Source organism: Pseudopodoces humilis, chromosome 6, assembly GCF_049639895.1.
Source record: "Pseudopodoces humilis isolate 2021_Gansu_Grassland_sample_001 chromosome 6, ASM4963989v1, whole genome shotgun sequence".
NCBI classification, from domain to species: domain Eukaryota; kingdom Metazoa; phylum Chordata; class Aves; order Passeriformes; family Paridae; genus Pseudopodoces; species Pseudopodoces humilis.
The window spans coordinates 61,297,709-61,312,529 of NC_142205.1; the positions used below are offsets into that span (position 1 = coordinate 61,297,709).

Sequence of the window (14,821 nt, forward strand, 5' to 3'; positions counted from 1 at the left end):
GTAATTCTGGGTTTCTTTATTTACAGTGTGCCAGACCAAAGTGGCATCATCTGGGGAAGTAGAATGAATATTTTGCCTAGAACAACTCTGATGTGCTTATGTTTCTTTAAACATAATCTAAGATGTTATCCTTTTTGTCAGTGAGATCTAGGTACATTAGTCTGTACACAATTCTTGCTGCAGTTAGGAATTACATAACAATCTGATTTTTATGGATAAAAATAATAAACTAGTAAGGATTAACAGAATATATGTCTAGAAAAAAGGAGACCAGTTGTCCTGTCTTTTTGTGAAATGTGTAGAGAAAAGCTCTTCCACAGAGACCAGAGCTTTTAGAGGAGAAAAGATTGAAATGGTTGATTTAATATAGCTTTATAGAATAAATGTTTTGACTAATATCTTCCCCAGGTCATTAAGTAAATTATAAAGCAGAATTTCTTTGCTATAGGTTGTTCTATATCCATGAAGACACTTCCATGAATTTGACTTCTTTTTGCTGAGAAATAGTGACTTACTGAAGCAGACTAGGCAAAGGGCTTCATGCACAAAGTATTTTTACTTCCTGTTGGTCTCTCCCAATCCCATCTCTTCTCTTTAAAAGTCCTGCAACAACTCTGCGTTAGAGGTAGTTTTAAGTGAGGATGCTGTGATTTATTTTTTTTTTCATCTCCTTACTCCTAGTCAGGGTATCAGTATGCTTCTTTAAGGAAAGCTGTATTAATGCTGTTTATTCTCTCTTTAATGTATTGCTACTTCATTGCAAGGCTACTGCTGGCACCTCAGGGCTTGGTCTAGCAGGAGTAGCCAAGAGGAAAATAGACCCCTTGAGACCATCTCTTCTCCAGCTCCCCTGAGAAGTGTAGGTGAGTGGAGAGGAGAAGCAGGGAAGCACTGGAGAGAAAATTGCTCTGTCTGCCTTCTTCCTCCTGTAAACAGTAGTGCTGGAAACTTCAGTCTGGGGTGGCTTTCCATCTGAGACAAAAATTATAGCAGGTCTGGCTTAAAAGCAGCTTTCTATCATCTTCTCTGTCCCAGACCCTAATGCAGTGACAGCCAGGCTCTGGTTTCACAACACAGTCATCATGGACCTCAGAAAGCAGAAAGACCCAAAGGATCAAGAGTCACCTGTTACTAACTAAATGTATCAAACCCAAGTTTGATTGGATAAATTAGATCAGGTAAATATTTAGCTGTCCAGCCTGTAAACATCATGGAGTGTATAATATATATGATGGGGTAAGCCACCAATAGCTGGGCAAAGGCTCAGCAAATGCCCCGACAGCCATGGCAGGGTATTATCCTGCCCTGAGCCAGGGCACAGCCTCTTGGCAGAGCTCCAGACACAAGAGAGCTGGTCCAGGTAAGGGCTGGCCATGGGAGCTAAATGAGGGAGAGGAGAAAAAAGACATCCTCCTTTCTCTCCCTTCTTAAAATCAGTGCTGGCTGATGTTCCTGTTGTTACTGACATATTTCAGGAATAAATATCACTAAGAGCTGGAGATGCAGAGATGCACCAGCACAGCCTTTGTGCTCCATGGGGTTTCCCTCCTGTCACTTATTCTTCTGAGGAGAATTTTTTTACTAAGACAATATTAGGCTGCTTTGTTACTGGCTCTCTTTTTTTTCAGTCCACCATCAGGAGATGCTTTGTAAGCTGGAATGAAGATAAAGTCCTGGAAGACAAAGTAATCAAAATGAGGCAGGGTGGAGGAGGCTAAAAGAAAAGTGCAACTCAAGTATTCCCTTAACTTTGTGGTATTCACATCTGGGTTTCAGCTGACACAAGGGACTTGGTTCCTCATGGATCCGAGTCTTCAACACCGTGTGTCACTTGCAAAATATGCCAGCTTCCTGTCCTGAGTTCATTCTGCCCAATAAGGAGTAGGAAGACAGAAGCTGCTGCAGGTATTAGCTGCCAAAATCAGGTAGCCCAAAAGGCTGCTCACTTGGCCTACCCATGATGTCTGTTGTGGTTTTGATTTGCAGCTGTTACTTAGGTAGGTGATTTATGTGAAGTGTGGATCATAATCCAGAATTATATTAATCACAGGACTATTCTGGAAGCTCTGGTTTGGAGTGCACACTTGTTCAAATTGCAAGAAAATAATCCCTCAACTTTTATTGGAAGAGCTTCCAGGGAAGGCTTTGGACAGATTTATATGGTTTCTTTCTATTGTTGTTCTGTGGTACACCACTGCTGCTGATAGTTTCTGTGCTTGCTTCTGAAGGAGAAATGAAAGCCAAACAATGCAAATTTTGTCACTTCCGTAGGCAGAACTATCAGCCTGGCCACTAATACAGACATGCCAAGAGAAACATTATATTTGCCTGGATTTTTTTTTTTTCTCTTTTCTTGAAGCTTTCTGCAGGATTTCCTTGGGTGAAGCAGATGCAAGGCAGAAGTACAGTGGAACAGATGCAAACCGGATAATTAACCGAGAGCTGAAATGTGTAGTGAACTTTCTCACACATCGCCATGTATCCACATCAGCACACATCCCTGTGAGCTCAGAGAGGGGAGGGAAGCTGTTATAGGAAAGGAGGTATGTGCTGGTGTTTCCTATATATGAACACTCTCACAGCATGTCCAAAGAAGCATAAGCTGGAATTCTGTGGTCCACTGTGGAGCTGGAGGGGATTGGATACCTGTCCCGTAGCTGGGTGAGGTTTCCTGTAAGCATCAGTGTTAATTGTCTATGAATAGCATGGCCTCTGAAAAATTACTTTGAAGTCTGAGTTTTAGGTTGACATCTGAGTTTTGATCACTAAGTTACCCTTGTCAGTTACTGAAATTGCTTTACACTGATTTATTGATTTATTTGCTTTATTATTACCACTAATAACCATTGCTCTGGTTATCTAAATTATCATAGAGGTATATCTAAATTTTCATAGAGAAAAGAGACAGTGTACACTACTGCATGACCTTAAATCTACATTCTATCTAAAGGATCTATAAATCTGGTGTCTCAGGCTAAAGAGAGCAGTTGTTCCATTTAGCTGGTAGAAAAAAGCCTGGTGCCCTGATCAGCTGCAATCCTTTTCATAAGTGCTAATCCTTTCAATCTGCTGGCAGTGCTCAAGACACCAGAAGCATACTGAAAATGGTAATAGATTTGCTCTGCTGACATGGGCACCAAGAAAAACTACCTTGCAGACCAGATCCAGTCCTTATAGCACAGACTGGCCATGCCCAGTCCTCAGCATCGCTGCAAGTGAAACACTTTGGCTATTTCACAGACTTTATTTGAGGAAGTACCAGAATCCACATCGGAAATTATTTCAGTGAGGCATTTTAAGGTGAATCTGGCACTTTTCAGTTTATTTTAAATGCTATATTATCAGTTGCAGGAGTCTGAGGACATGTTTGAGATACAACACCAAAGGTTCCAGTGTAAGACACAGCTAATGACCAAAAGTGGGGATATTTTCAGCTGTTTGAAACCAAACCAGCCTCCCTTGTCTGTCAGTAACACAAAGCCTATTGATCCCTAGTGCGCTTTCCAAATTCTGCCCCCTGAGCCACTCTTGGGGTGTTCTGCAAAGTGTTTTCCAATAGCATTTAATTTGCCTCCATTCTTCAGGCTACTTAAAGAGCCCAGCCAAAATCACATGTAGTCAGCAGTTCCTGAAGTAAGTTTATTAATGCTTGGGCATATTGTAACACTTTTATTAGGTACCTTCAGTGAAGTACAGCTGATGACTTGCCATTTCTGTGCACTGTTATGTGGCTGATTTTTGTTTGGTTAGTGACAGTGAATGCCAGTCTAATGTTACTGATTTCAAGGCAGTGAGTATTGATGTGAACTGGAAGGAACAAAAAACATTTCCAGAAATGTCTTTCAGTTTTGTGGTACCTGTTCGAAGGTTCTTATGTGCACAGGTCTCGTGTTCAGAAATCTGATACTTAGCATTTTTCAAAACCTGGCTACTTTATATGTGTAGCTGAGACAATATTTGAACTGTTCTGGAAATGAAAATGTAGGTGGTTGCTTTTGGTGTTTTGGGGTTTCTTTCCTCTCTTGTTTCTGTAACTGACAACCTGAAATTCCACTTCCCAGGCCAGGAAGTGTATCTTCAGTAGTGGAGCTTGTACTTTCCTACTCAGGACCAAGAAACCAAGATTGAAAGTGACAGACCTCATTCCTTATGCTTCACACCCCCACTTACTCTTGCTGCCCTTCCACTTCACAGAAGCGGAGTTCACCCGCTCTCGCTTGTAACCGGGTGCTTCCCTTGGAGGTCTCACACTGCAAACAAAACATTTAGTATACCTGTGGTGGTTTGGATTTATAATGATGAAACCTACCTCCAGATTCTCCCTGCAGGAAATGAAGAAGGAAATGGCATCTTCTCAATTTCCTTTACCTCATCATCACACTGTGCATCTTCTGATGAGATGATATGATGGTTGAGGAGCACTTGGGATTTTTTTTTTTCCCCTAGGTTTTTCTCCTGACAAATGTAGTCTCTGTCAATCCTTCCATTTATTTCCCTTGAAAGTGTGAATTATAAGAATGTTCAGGTTTTTTTATCTAAACATATTACAGACATTGGGTGTACTGCAATTTGTTACACTTTTCTTCCACAATATTGATTAATAGGAAACTGTCTCCATTGTGTAAACCTAGGTTTTAGGTTCCTATTTAAAAAAAATAAAAAGCTATTTTATTCTGATCAACTTAAACTGTAAATTTATAACTATGCTGTCATGGTGCATTTTATTAAAAGGGGGATGGGAAGGAGGAAATTCTTGTTGCTTTAAACCTTATTGTATTCTTTGTGCATTTCCTGGAGTCATATCTCAAAGAAGGAAATCAGTCAGACCCTTCAGAGGTACCATTTCAAATCAAACAGTGAAATATGTTTCAAGTAACAAGTATGTAATGTATGCCTTCAAGTAACTGAATCTTTAAAAGCTGGTAGTTATTTCATTCTCAAAGTAAAATCTCCTTGGGGATTCATCTTCAGTGACCCTGTCTACACATCTATTTTGTCACTTGTGCTAGTGTGTGTCAGAGAGCATGTGTTGTGTGGTCCAGGGCCAGCTCAGTGCCCAAGGAGGTTCTAGGCTGAAGGGAACAAGTGAAAACTGGAAGTCACTGAAATGAGATGGGAGCTGGGGAGAGGCAGACCTTGAACAAGCTGAAGGTACTACTGGGTCCTTTCCTTGAGTCCCAAGATATCTCCTTAGTGGTTCACCACCAACATAGGGGAAGACAATGGGTGGCAGATCCTCTAGTTGTAGTGCTAGAGTTAAGAGAAAGAAAATAACCTCCAGCACACTTTGTGTTATTTGACAGCCTGGTCTGTCTTTCATGGTATAGCTCCCTGCGCATCTCAAAGCTGAGGAACTGAAGATTGTCAACTCACCAGCACTGTGGGGTGTCAGGAGGCAGGAAAGCTTGTTGAGGAGTTCAAGGATAAGTGGTTGCAGGAGATAGAGCTTCATCCCATGTTGCAGTGGGATGACACCTTGTGTAGGTGATTCTGAGTTTGCAAAGCTCTTCTCTGACTGAAGCAAATACTGATATTCCTTGTGGGATGCTGTGGCTAGACCTTCCTGTAGGACTACATCTGCAACTTCCTTTCACTGCTGAATGTAAGCAAGTGAGAAATCTACCTTTCTTGTCAATCAGAGCTTCCCCAGTAACAGTAGAAGGACAAAAGTGGCAGGATTCTTGGCAGTTTTGCTGCTGCCCATAGGGTACCGATTGTCCTTAATGAGTCTTATTGATTATACAGTGCAGCTTCTTGGGAACAGCAGAAGCCCGTCTGCAGACTCAGAAACATCAATGGTCATATTTGGGAAGTTATCTGTGCAATCACATGGACTGGGGTTTTGTTCTTGTTGTGTTGTTTTGTTCAAATTAAAGGCTAGATTCTGGAGTAGTTGATGATTTTAAGAGCCACATCCTTCCCTAGTCTCATCAGGAAATCATTCCACTTACCACTGGTGAGAAGGTGAGTGGGTTTCTCAAGCCCTCACCATAAACTGTATTCTCAGCTTCAAGAGAGTGAAGGAGTTATATAATGTGACAAGAGTCTCTTGGGGTTCTCTGGGTGTGATGCTTTCAAGAGAGCCCAGTTTTTGTTTTGGTGTTGGTTAGGCACTGGCTGCTGCATTACTCCACCCAGGACAATGGTGCTCTTTGCCGTGTCTTCTTAGTAACGGTCTTCTAAGGTGCAGAAATTAAATCTCTAAATTACAAGTCCCAACTGAAGAGCAGTGTGTGGAAGGATTCCCCCTTTACCTATACATTATATCTCCAGATCATCCTTCCTGCTGCCTCAGCTCTGGCAAGGAATACCAACAAAACCAAGTTCTGTTTGTTCATTTGTTTGTTTGTGTTTTGCTGTAAAACTGAAAATAAGAAAGTTACTGTGCTTTTTTTTTTCTCTCTCTCTCTCACTTTTTTTTTTTTTAGTAACAAAACAAATGTTTCCCAACACTTTTACCCTCTTGGTTTAAAGCTTCTCATTTCTGTCAAAACACTCATCAGGCAGTCACTCTCTAACTAGCTGTACTCAGGCTGCCTGTGGCATCCTGTTGCTTGCTCTGAGTTTGGAGTCCGCAGGGGGTTTGCAGCTCCAAGAGTAATTCTAAAGCAGGAAAGGTGAGATTTTGGGATTAACTCCATCTTCTCCCCACAAGTTGTTTTCTTATATTGTAAGAAAATTAATAGATAAGCAGTCTCCCTTTTCAAAATTAGGAAATCCTTCTCCCTCTCCTCCTTGCTGCAGTGTGGAGAATGGCAATTTCTCCCAGTGGGAGTAATGGCAGTTGGATTATATTCATCCTTCAGTAATCAGCTAATTGGCACAACCCTCTACCTTTCACCTGCACTTCTTAGCATCACACTGGATTTCTGACCTATGAGAACTTTGCTTTGAAGGGACAGCTTGATCCTTAAGCCCATTAGTCAGATGCCAGCCCTGGCTGGGGCAGTGGTCAGGAACTCTGGGCATGGGCTGGTGCCAGTTGTGCTCTGCCAGCCATGCCCTTCCACAGGGCAAATTTGGCCCACAGTACTGGGGACTCAGCTCTGAGGAGGACAGGTTCACCTTCAAAGACTTTTCTCCTGATTCACAGCTGTACACACAATCCCTTCCGTGCAGCATGGAAGGGAGAGGAAAGTTTTAGCCTCCCACAGCTTTGGAGCTGTGGAACCCAGCTAGGGGCAGGATACCAAGCTTGCTGGCTTGCTGTCCTCATCTGGTGTGCCAAATCCCCTTCTCCTAGGTTCCTGAGGGTAGCTATGGCCACAAAAAGTACATGGAAAACTTTCCATATAATTTGGAAAGCTGCTCTCAGAGTGAGACCATCTTACAGAGTCTGTTTAAAATTCAAGAAAAAAATATAAAGGATAAAATGAAAACATTCCCTTGCTACCTACTCTCCTTACCTTTCACTTAAAAGTAAAGGAAGTAGAACACTTTAAAGCAGCTTTCTTTCTGTGGATTAAATGACCTGAAATACATCTTCTTTCTCCCTTGACTTTCTGCCCTCAGCCAGGTAAAGAGCAGGTCCATTGAAATATTGGCTATCGTTATCCTGAGATCTGGATTTTTTTCATCTCTCAATGAAGCACAGATCATTTTTGGTTACCATCAGTGCTCTATCATAGATGCTCCTGTGTAATACTTTGCCTTTGATATGACAATGACTTTGTACAGAGGAAAGGGTCTTCACCAGGGGAAGAATTGTTTCAAGAATTGATGAAGGATGAAACAAAATTGGCAGCATATAATTTAAAATTAAAAAAAAAAATGGGGGCAAGGAGGAAAGAGAGCACAACTTGGCATGTGGATGAAGAGGGAAGGAGCTCTGTGGAGGTAGGAGAGCATTGCTACCAGGCCAGCTTTAAAGCCCTCTTAACAATGTGCAGTTGCATTCCCCAGGTCATCCATTGACTTCTTCCTGCTCTCCGCAGGCCTGGTTACAGTGAAATCTCGTGTCTTCCTAATGATGCTGAGCTGAAATCTGATTTTCCTTATAGTTGTTCAATCAAATTTTCCTTCCTTGAGCTAAGAAGGCACACTTGGGACTTTATAGTAATTGCCTCCCCACGCTGAACTGCTGATACCTTTATTGGATTGGCATAGAGTTTCAGAGGACTGTGTTTAACATGCAGTGAGCTGCAGCAATGCAAACAGCTCCAGTGTTTAAACAAGCATCCATTAGTCTAGGAAACAAGACAGTGCCAGCCCATTTGGTGCTCTTTAGAGCTGGCAGCTTAAGGGAAAGGGTGCAACAAGGTTTGCCAGGAAGGGGTGGGGGCAGGATGGGAGAGTCACAATTGCAGTGTCAGGAAAACAAGCAAAACATCTCTGTAGGTTTGTGAGAAATGAGCTGCAGAGGGGGGAAACACTTGTGACTGGGGATATGTGCAAAGCTCATTAATATCTCATTATGTTCGAATTGCAGTCTCCCAGAAGAGAATTAATGTGTGATGTGCTGGAGGAAGGGACTACAGAAGAGCAGCAGGGATATTTTAGGCAAGCTTCTTTTTTTTTTTTTTCTTTTTTTTTCTCTTTTTTCCTTTACATCAAAGCAGGAAAAGAAAATAGACTGTGCCAGCAAACCATAGTGTTCTGTGCATCAACCCAATACAGTGCACTTCATCAAAAAAGAGTAATTTGGCTTATCATAGTACCCACTAGCATCTTGCAATATTTCAAATAAACCTCCTTTATTTTTAGCACTGCTTAAGTCAATTGTAAAGTTTGGCTAAGTGTGAAACATTCAACATTCAGCCCATCATAGCCCACCATCCTCTCCAGCTGGAAGGATTGGGGAGTCCAGGGGGTACTTAGATTTTTTTTCCCTCCTGTAAGTTTGTAGGTAGAATGATGTCCAAAATACTTTTTCTCATGCTCCTATAATGAAATAGCTTCTGTTTTTTCCTTAACTGGAGCACTGCAGTCATTAGCTTATCAGCTGATAAGCTGCAGTCATTAGCTTAGTAACTGACATCAGTGCCTATACTTGCTTCTTCAGGACCACATATCATTTTTCTGATAAGATCTTGACTGCCATGCTACTGGGAAAAGACCCATTAGTTTTAAAGCCAGTTATTCCTTGACTTTTTGCCCCTGAGCATATAAATCCTCTTAAAAAATAAAAGGCAACTTCCAACAATGGCTTATCTAAAGAACTGTCAAGGACTTTATGTGGTGGGAGCATCCTGCTGTGCTCCCAATTGCTGAGTTGCCTGATATATCTCCGTAAACTTTCATTGGGAAGACTGGAGTCATGAGAGGGACAGAGAATGTGCTTCTTTTCTACTCTGCAGCACTGGGCATTCAAAAAGAGGTGCTTTACTAGCATGTCCAAAGAAAACCTATGGGTTTTGCTTTCCTGCAGACATCTACTCATTCTGCAATTGCATATAAAAACTATTTTAATAGGTGGGGGAGATGTTTATAGCCAAACTGTAAGAAAATTATTCTTCTTCAAATCCTTTTATGTTACAAGAGCAAAACAACTGTTAAATTAGTCCTGCCTTTTACTGAATGCTTGCAAGCCCATAGATCTTGGTTCAGACTGTGTATTATGTTTGAACTTTATTGCCCAGGCTATTTGTTATGTGTTTATCCTTCCTAGTAAACTTTCTTTTGTTTTAAGAAACAATATTGGAGCCCTCCAGTGGCCAAACTAATCATCCTGAGGAATGGAGTTCAAGTTCTACTCAGTGAGGTTGATTTTTTTCCCTTCCCTATTAAAAAATTAATTTGGTGATCTTTTTATATTCAGAATTTATGTGGAGTTAATTTGAGTCACAGCATCATATGTGAAAAGTAAGGAAAGCTAGGAAAAAGAAAAAATGGTCTCTTTGCCTTTCTAGGATCTCCATATATTTATTCTTCTATATTTTCAAAATTTTAATGACTTTATTGTTTAATTAAATTCTGTTAGATTTCATTTTCAGATGGGATTCCATTACACATACAAGGCAGAGAAAATGTGTTTTGAGTATCATGACAATTTACATTTTCTTAAGTGACTTTTATCTGTTCTGTGACTTTTTATCTATGATGTCATTGATCTGTTCTCTAGCAAAATCAAATTTTTCGATAAGACATCATTGTATTGGGGCCTCAGCATATTGAAGATTTTGGCCTCAAGGCTCTCTTGGCTGTGGCTCCTACTGGTGTCTTTCACTTTCCATGTGAAATAAAAACTATATATGAAAAAATAGCTGTTAGTTACATTTTATGCACTGGATAACAGTGAGGGGAGTTCTCTTTGTGAAAAATGAGGTTCACTCACCTGATAAATTTTAAGAGGTTTAATATAAACAAAATGACAATAGGAGACAAAGACAATAAAGCAAAGGGTTAAAATGGCCGGGTGCTTAGCTCTATGCACACCTGGTGCTTTGGAAAGACCCTTTATATAGCATTCCTGCCACATGGGTTCATGCATATTCAAACTTTTCCAGGAACTGTTCTGCGTGGCCACTCCTTGGGTCCGCCTTTTTAGAGCACACACATTTGGTTTTAATGTCTCTTTTATCATCTTTTTATTTGGCCTGGGGTTCTTTCTTCTACAGGCGGTCAGCGTTGATAGCAGCCTGGGCCCCATCATCTGTTCACTGGAGGTTGTCTTCTTTGCTCAGGAAGGACCTAACCCTAATGTCTGAAATTCCTCTTGACTTTTGCTTAAATTTTAGCAGGAGAAAAAGAAAAAGACATAGCAAAAGCTATCTAACATTATACATATAACATTCATCTTAATACTTGTGAAAAGCCAATATCACAATATGTATTTTTAACACCTTTACAAAGGATGTTGAGATCCTAACAGCTAAAATTACTTACTTATGCCTCCTCATGTTTGGTGTGGTAGTTATCACAGTTCTTCCTTCTTCCAAACTGTAATAACAATCTTTCAAAATCCAGAATCAGATAGGTAGGTTTTGGTTGTGTTGGAGCTGCATGTTCTGGGTGAAGGTGGGAGATGAACAGGGGAAGAGGGGAAAGTATGGTCAGTTGGTTTCCTTTTGGTCGGATGACCACAGTCTGCCATTCAGTTCATGTTCAAAAAGCAATAAAGCAAGGGATTGCTTTAAGGTTGCTATTTCACACCAATTCCTCTTTAATTAGGGGCTACTAGAAATTAATTTCTACCACATTGCATGGTACATCTACTACTTTGTAAACTCATTTATTATTGTCAAAATGCTTCATAACAAGAACATTGAAAATCTGGTAGAGGGAGGGTTCTGTTTGTTTTATTTCAGTAAAGATCTTCTAAGCAGCATTTCTTCTGCAAACACTGTGGGTATAGGAACAGTTATGCTGGGTCATCTCAAAGGGGCATTTAGCCCAGTATCCTCTCAGTGAGCAAGAAGAGTGTAAGAAACAGAACAGGAACACAGTCACTTCCATGCCACTTCCCTGGCACACCTTTCAGCTATCCCAGGTCTAAGAACCTCTTGCTGAGCCCATCTGTACACAGTTTGCTTTTGCAACCCCCTGCATGTGTGAAGAAGGTTTCTTAGTGTTCCGGAAGAGTAGATTGAAATGAGGAAAGTCAAGAAAACAGCTGTAGTAGAAGCTTCTTGTTTGCACTGCATATAGGGGCCATGTTATGCAAATTCCTCTCATCTGCAGTAGACGGAATTCCTGGAGCAACCCTAGGCTTTGTCTCCTTTCATGTTTTTCATGTGAGTTTGAAAATTGCTGGAGGAGACAAATGCCCTGCTCCAATTCACCTTCTGAGGAAACTGCTAATGAGGTCAGTTTTTATTTTATTTTTATTTTTATTATCTTTATTCAAGACTGTAAACACCAGAGCTGGTAAGAAAGCAGTCAGAAAGGTGAGAAGAGGTTGTTTGCAGAATACGAGCATGCACCAGGCAAGCAGAGGCCCTGTAGCTGTCACAAGAAAGGCTCATGTTCTAAGGCTACCTTGCTTTCTAGAGCCAGAAAACTTGAGGCTGCAGAAGGCTCACACTACAAGGCTGTGAGATCTGAACTGGGACAGTAGAGGGAAAAACATGGGACTCTGCAAGGTAGGAGCAAATGTTTCCCACCTGCCTGATGAACATTTCACACCCAGCTCCCTGCAGCCTCACATCACTGCACATTTCTGAGATGGCACCTTGCCACTCAGTTGTTGCAGCTTCCTCTGATCACTGCTGACACTCTGATCACAGCTCCATGACTCCAGCAGAGTGCTGGGAAAGCAGAGGAGGCAGGGACCAGTTGTAGCTCTTAGGCAGCAGCACAACTTTATCTCCAGGGAGAACTCCTGTATGTGTGCCTTCACTAGGAGAGGTTGGAGCCAGGAATGCCAGAGCACACAGGCTGTCTGCAGCCCTGCTGTGCTGGGACCAAGAGGAGAATCTCTGCAGTTCTGTGGTTTAGTCTGAATCCTTGTGGTTTGAACTTCTGCTCAACAGTATCTAACTGGGAAGACTGCACTCCCAAGAAGGGTGCTGTGGCCTATTTTGTTCCCCCACAGCTCCTTAGGGAGCCTTTTACCTGGGGCCCACTTAATAGTTCTCTGTTTGGTAACATTTCCATGCTCTGTACAGAGAAAACTTCATTGGGTAGGCTATGCTGCTGTAGAGAAGGCATTGTAGTCCTTTCTCATTAGCAGGGAGAGGAGAAGGCTGTTACTACTTTACTGATGACTCAAGAGAATCCTCTCTGTTTAGTGTTAAATGTTTCTAATATGATTATTGCAATTCTGACTTGGGAGTTTGGCAATATCAGACAGCTTTTGGGGTTCAGGGAAAAAAAAATAATAATGGCTTAAGTCCTCAGATACAATGAAATCACAGTCCCCTGCAAATCTTACAGAGGACCCATACTATTCAAGGCTGGTTTTGGCCTTATATCATCCATCTGCCTGGCACTGAAAAAAAGTCAGTCTTAGGCAGCTGTGTATTTTAAAGCTGGGCCCTTACTCTAATTCTGAAATATGCTAATTGACAGGCTTTTATTTTCATTTTACTGTTTTGAAAAGCTTAGAAGAAAGGACAAAAAAATAAATGAGTTTTGTAAATAGCCCTAGGAAAAAACTCAACCTGTTGCCCATGTAATTTCCTTTAAAAACAAATATTGTACTATGGGAAATTTTATCACACAGCAGATTTGCACACAATCCTATATGCCCAGTATCTATGTGATTTTATGTAATTTCTTTAGCATGTCTGCTCATTGTTACAGTTGTTACTAAGGTTACTATAACTAACTAAAGAAGGAGGAAGTGCTTGCTTACCCCAAAGTTTGTCTGTGGTCCTCTGTGTGTCTAATTAAAAATACTTTTTTCCCCCCCTCTCTATAGACTTTGCTTAGACCTTCATGGTTGTAAGACTATGTACTGTTTATCTGGGATTTTAGCTGAAGCTCCTCCTGCTAACTCTCCCCTTCTCCTTGCCTCTCTTTAATAACCCAGAAGTGATTGAACATGTAAGTTAGTTACTAATGAAGAACTTGGAGCCACACAACCTTCCTTCCCATGACAAGGCAAGAAAGTAACACTCTTTCCAAGAGTAAATGTAGTGTCATTATTATAGGCCAAACTATGAAGATTTCAATCTTATTTTCTTAGAGTTTAGTGGAACAAAACTGAAGCCTCTGGAAATAAAACTGGGGGAAAGACTTGATCCATGCAAACAGAAATCTTTATTAAACACAAGTGTCAATAGCAGTAGCATGTAATTAATGCCCTGTGACTGGGAAAATAACAGTGGCTTGGGGAGGGTCCATATGGAGGCATCTGACTGTGGATGTGTCTTTTTTCGCTAGTTACCAAGGCTCCCTTTAAGGTCAGTAAAAAGTAAAAGACACTTTCTGGAGCATGATTTATCTCATTCCCATCTCAGCCTGGTACAGAGGGTATGAATTGCATTCTTAAGACTGGAATGACTTGACCTGTTTTTGCCTGCACCTTTCTTATGGTGCTTGCAAGAGTTCCCAGACTCCTCGTCCTCTTCATAGTTCCCCATATACACTTCTTCTTTTTCCTGAATAAGAAAAAAAAGGAGAACCAAAAGCACATTAATCAGACAAAATAAAAGATATTTTGTATTCCCATTGGCTAGGGACAGGATTTGGGAGATTTGAGTCCAGTTCTAACCATGCCACTGACTTTTTAGGCAGCTCTTTGCTCTGTTTTCTTAAGTGAAAATTAGAGGTTTCACGTATGTTTGCATCTGAATGACAACATTTAAGTGATAAATTGGGGGGGGGCATTGACACACAATTAGGTTTGTTTTTCTTTTAAGAGTAATTTCACCTATGTTTTTCTCTGAGACCAAAATCCACATAATTCTGGTAGCAGACCAAGAGTACTGTCTTCAGACTAACAAATTAAAAGCACTTAGTACTAGGTGGCTTATCATTCTGTTTTGGTTTGAAAAGACAGATGTCTGCTAAGGAAAGCAGAAACCCCCCTTGAAAAGGAAAAAAATGTAAACTACCCTCCACCCCTCCCTTCCAAATTATTATAACAATGAAATCAAGGTGCTCTCAGGCAAAGATATGGGAATATGAATAACAGTTCTTTACTAAGGAAATTAAAATAAAAATGCAGTAGTACAAAAGAAACCAACAAAAAAAACAACCCACTGAGAGTCAGAATACAATCTGATACCCTGTTGGTCAGGATGTTGGTAGCAGTCCGATTAAATCGTGGCTGCAGTCCTCCTGGAGTGACAGATGTGGTTCTGTTGAAGCAGTGATCCTGTAGAAAGGGTGTAGTTTTTCTCTGGAGGTCCAGTGGTGGTGTAGATGGGTCTTGTTTTCCTCTGTGAATCTAGTGGAGAATGGCTGTTTGTGGTGTTCCAGGTCTCAGATTATATCC

The 14,821-nt window shown here is 41.0% G+C and overlaps 1 protein-coding gene and 1 long non-coding RNA gene across 3 annotated transcripts in view; one reads left to right on the top strand and one right to left on the bottom strand.

The window, feature by feature from the left end:
* MAML3 (mastermind like transcriptional coactivator 3) overlaps positions 1 to 14,821 on the top strand; it is a 306,372-nt gene that overhangs the window by 184,808 nt on the left and 106,743 nt on the right. Inside the window, exon 2 of one of the 2 annotated variants that reach the window (XM_088056733.1) lies at positions 2,360 to 2,543. The exons of the other annotated variant lie outside the window; for it this stretch is intronic. Coding sequence (XP_087912859.1) covers positions 2,448 to 2,543 — 96 coding nt within the window. The 5' untranslated portion in view covers positions 2,360 to 2,447. The remainder of the gene's footprint in view (positions 1 to 2,359; positions 2,544 to 14,821) is intronic. 2 annotated transcript variants of the gene reach the window in all.
* Positions 13,623 to 14,771, bottom strand: LOC148184205 (uncharacterized). Its single transcript, XR_015772713.1, has 2 exons — positions 14,612 to 14,771; positions 13,623 to 13,982 (listed from the first exon to the last, which is right to left on the bottom strand). It is a non-coding gene; the product is annotated as an uncharacterized LOC148184205 (long non-coding RNA).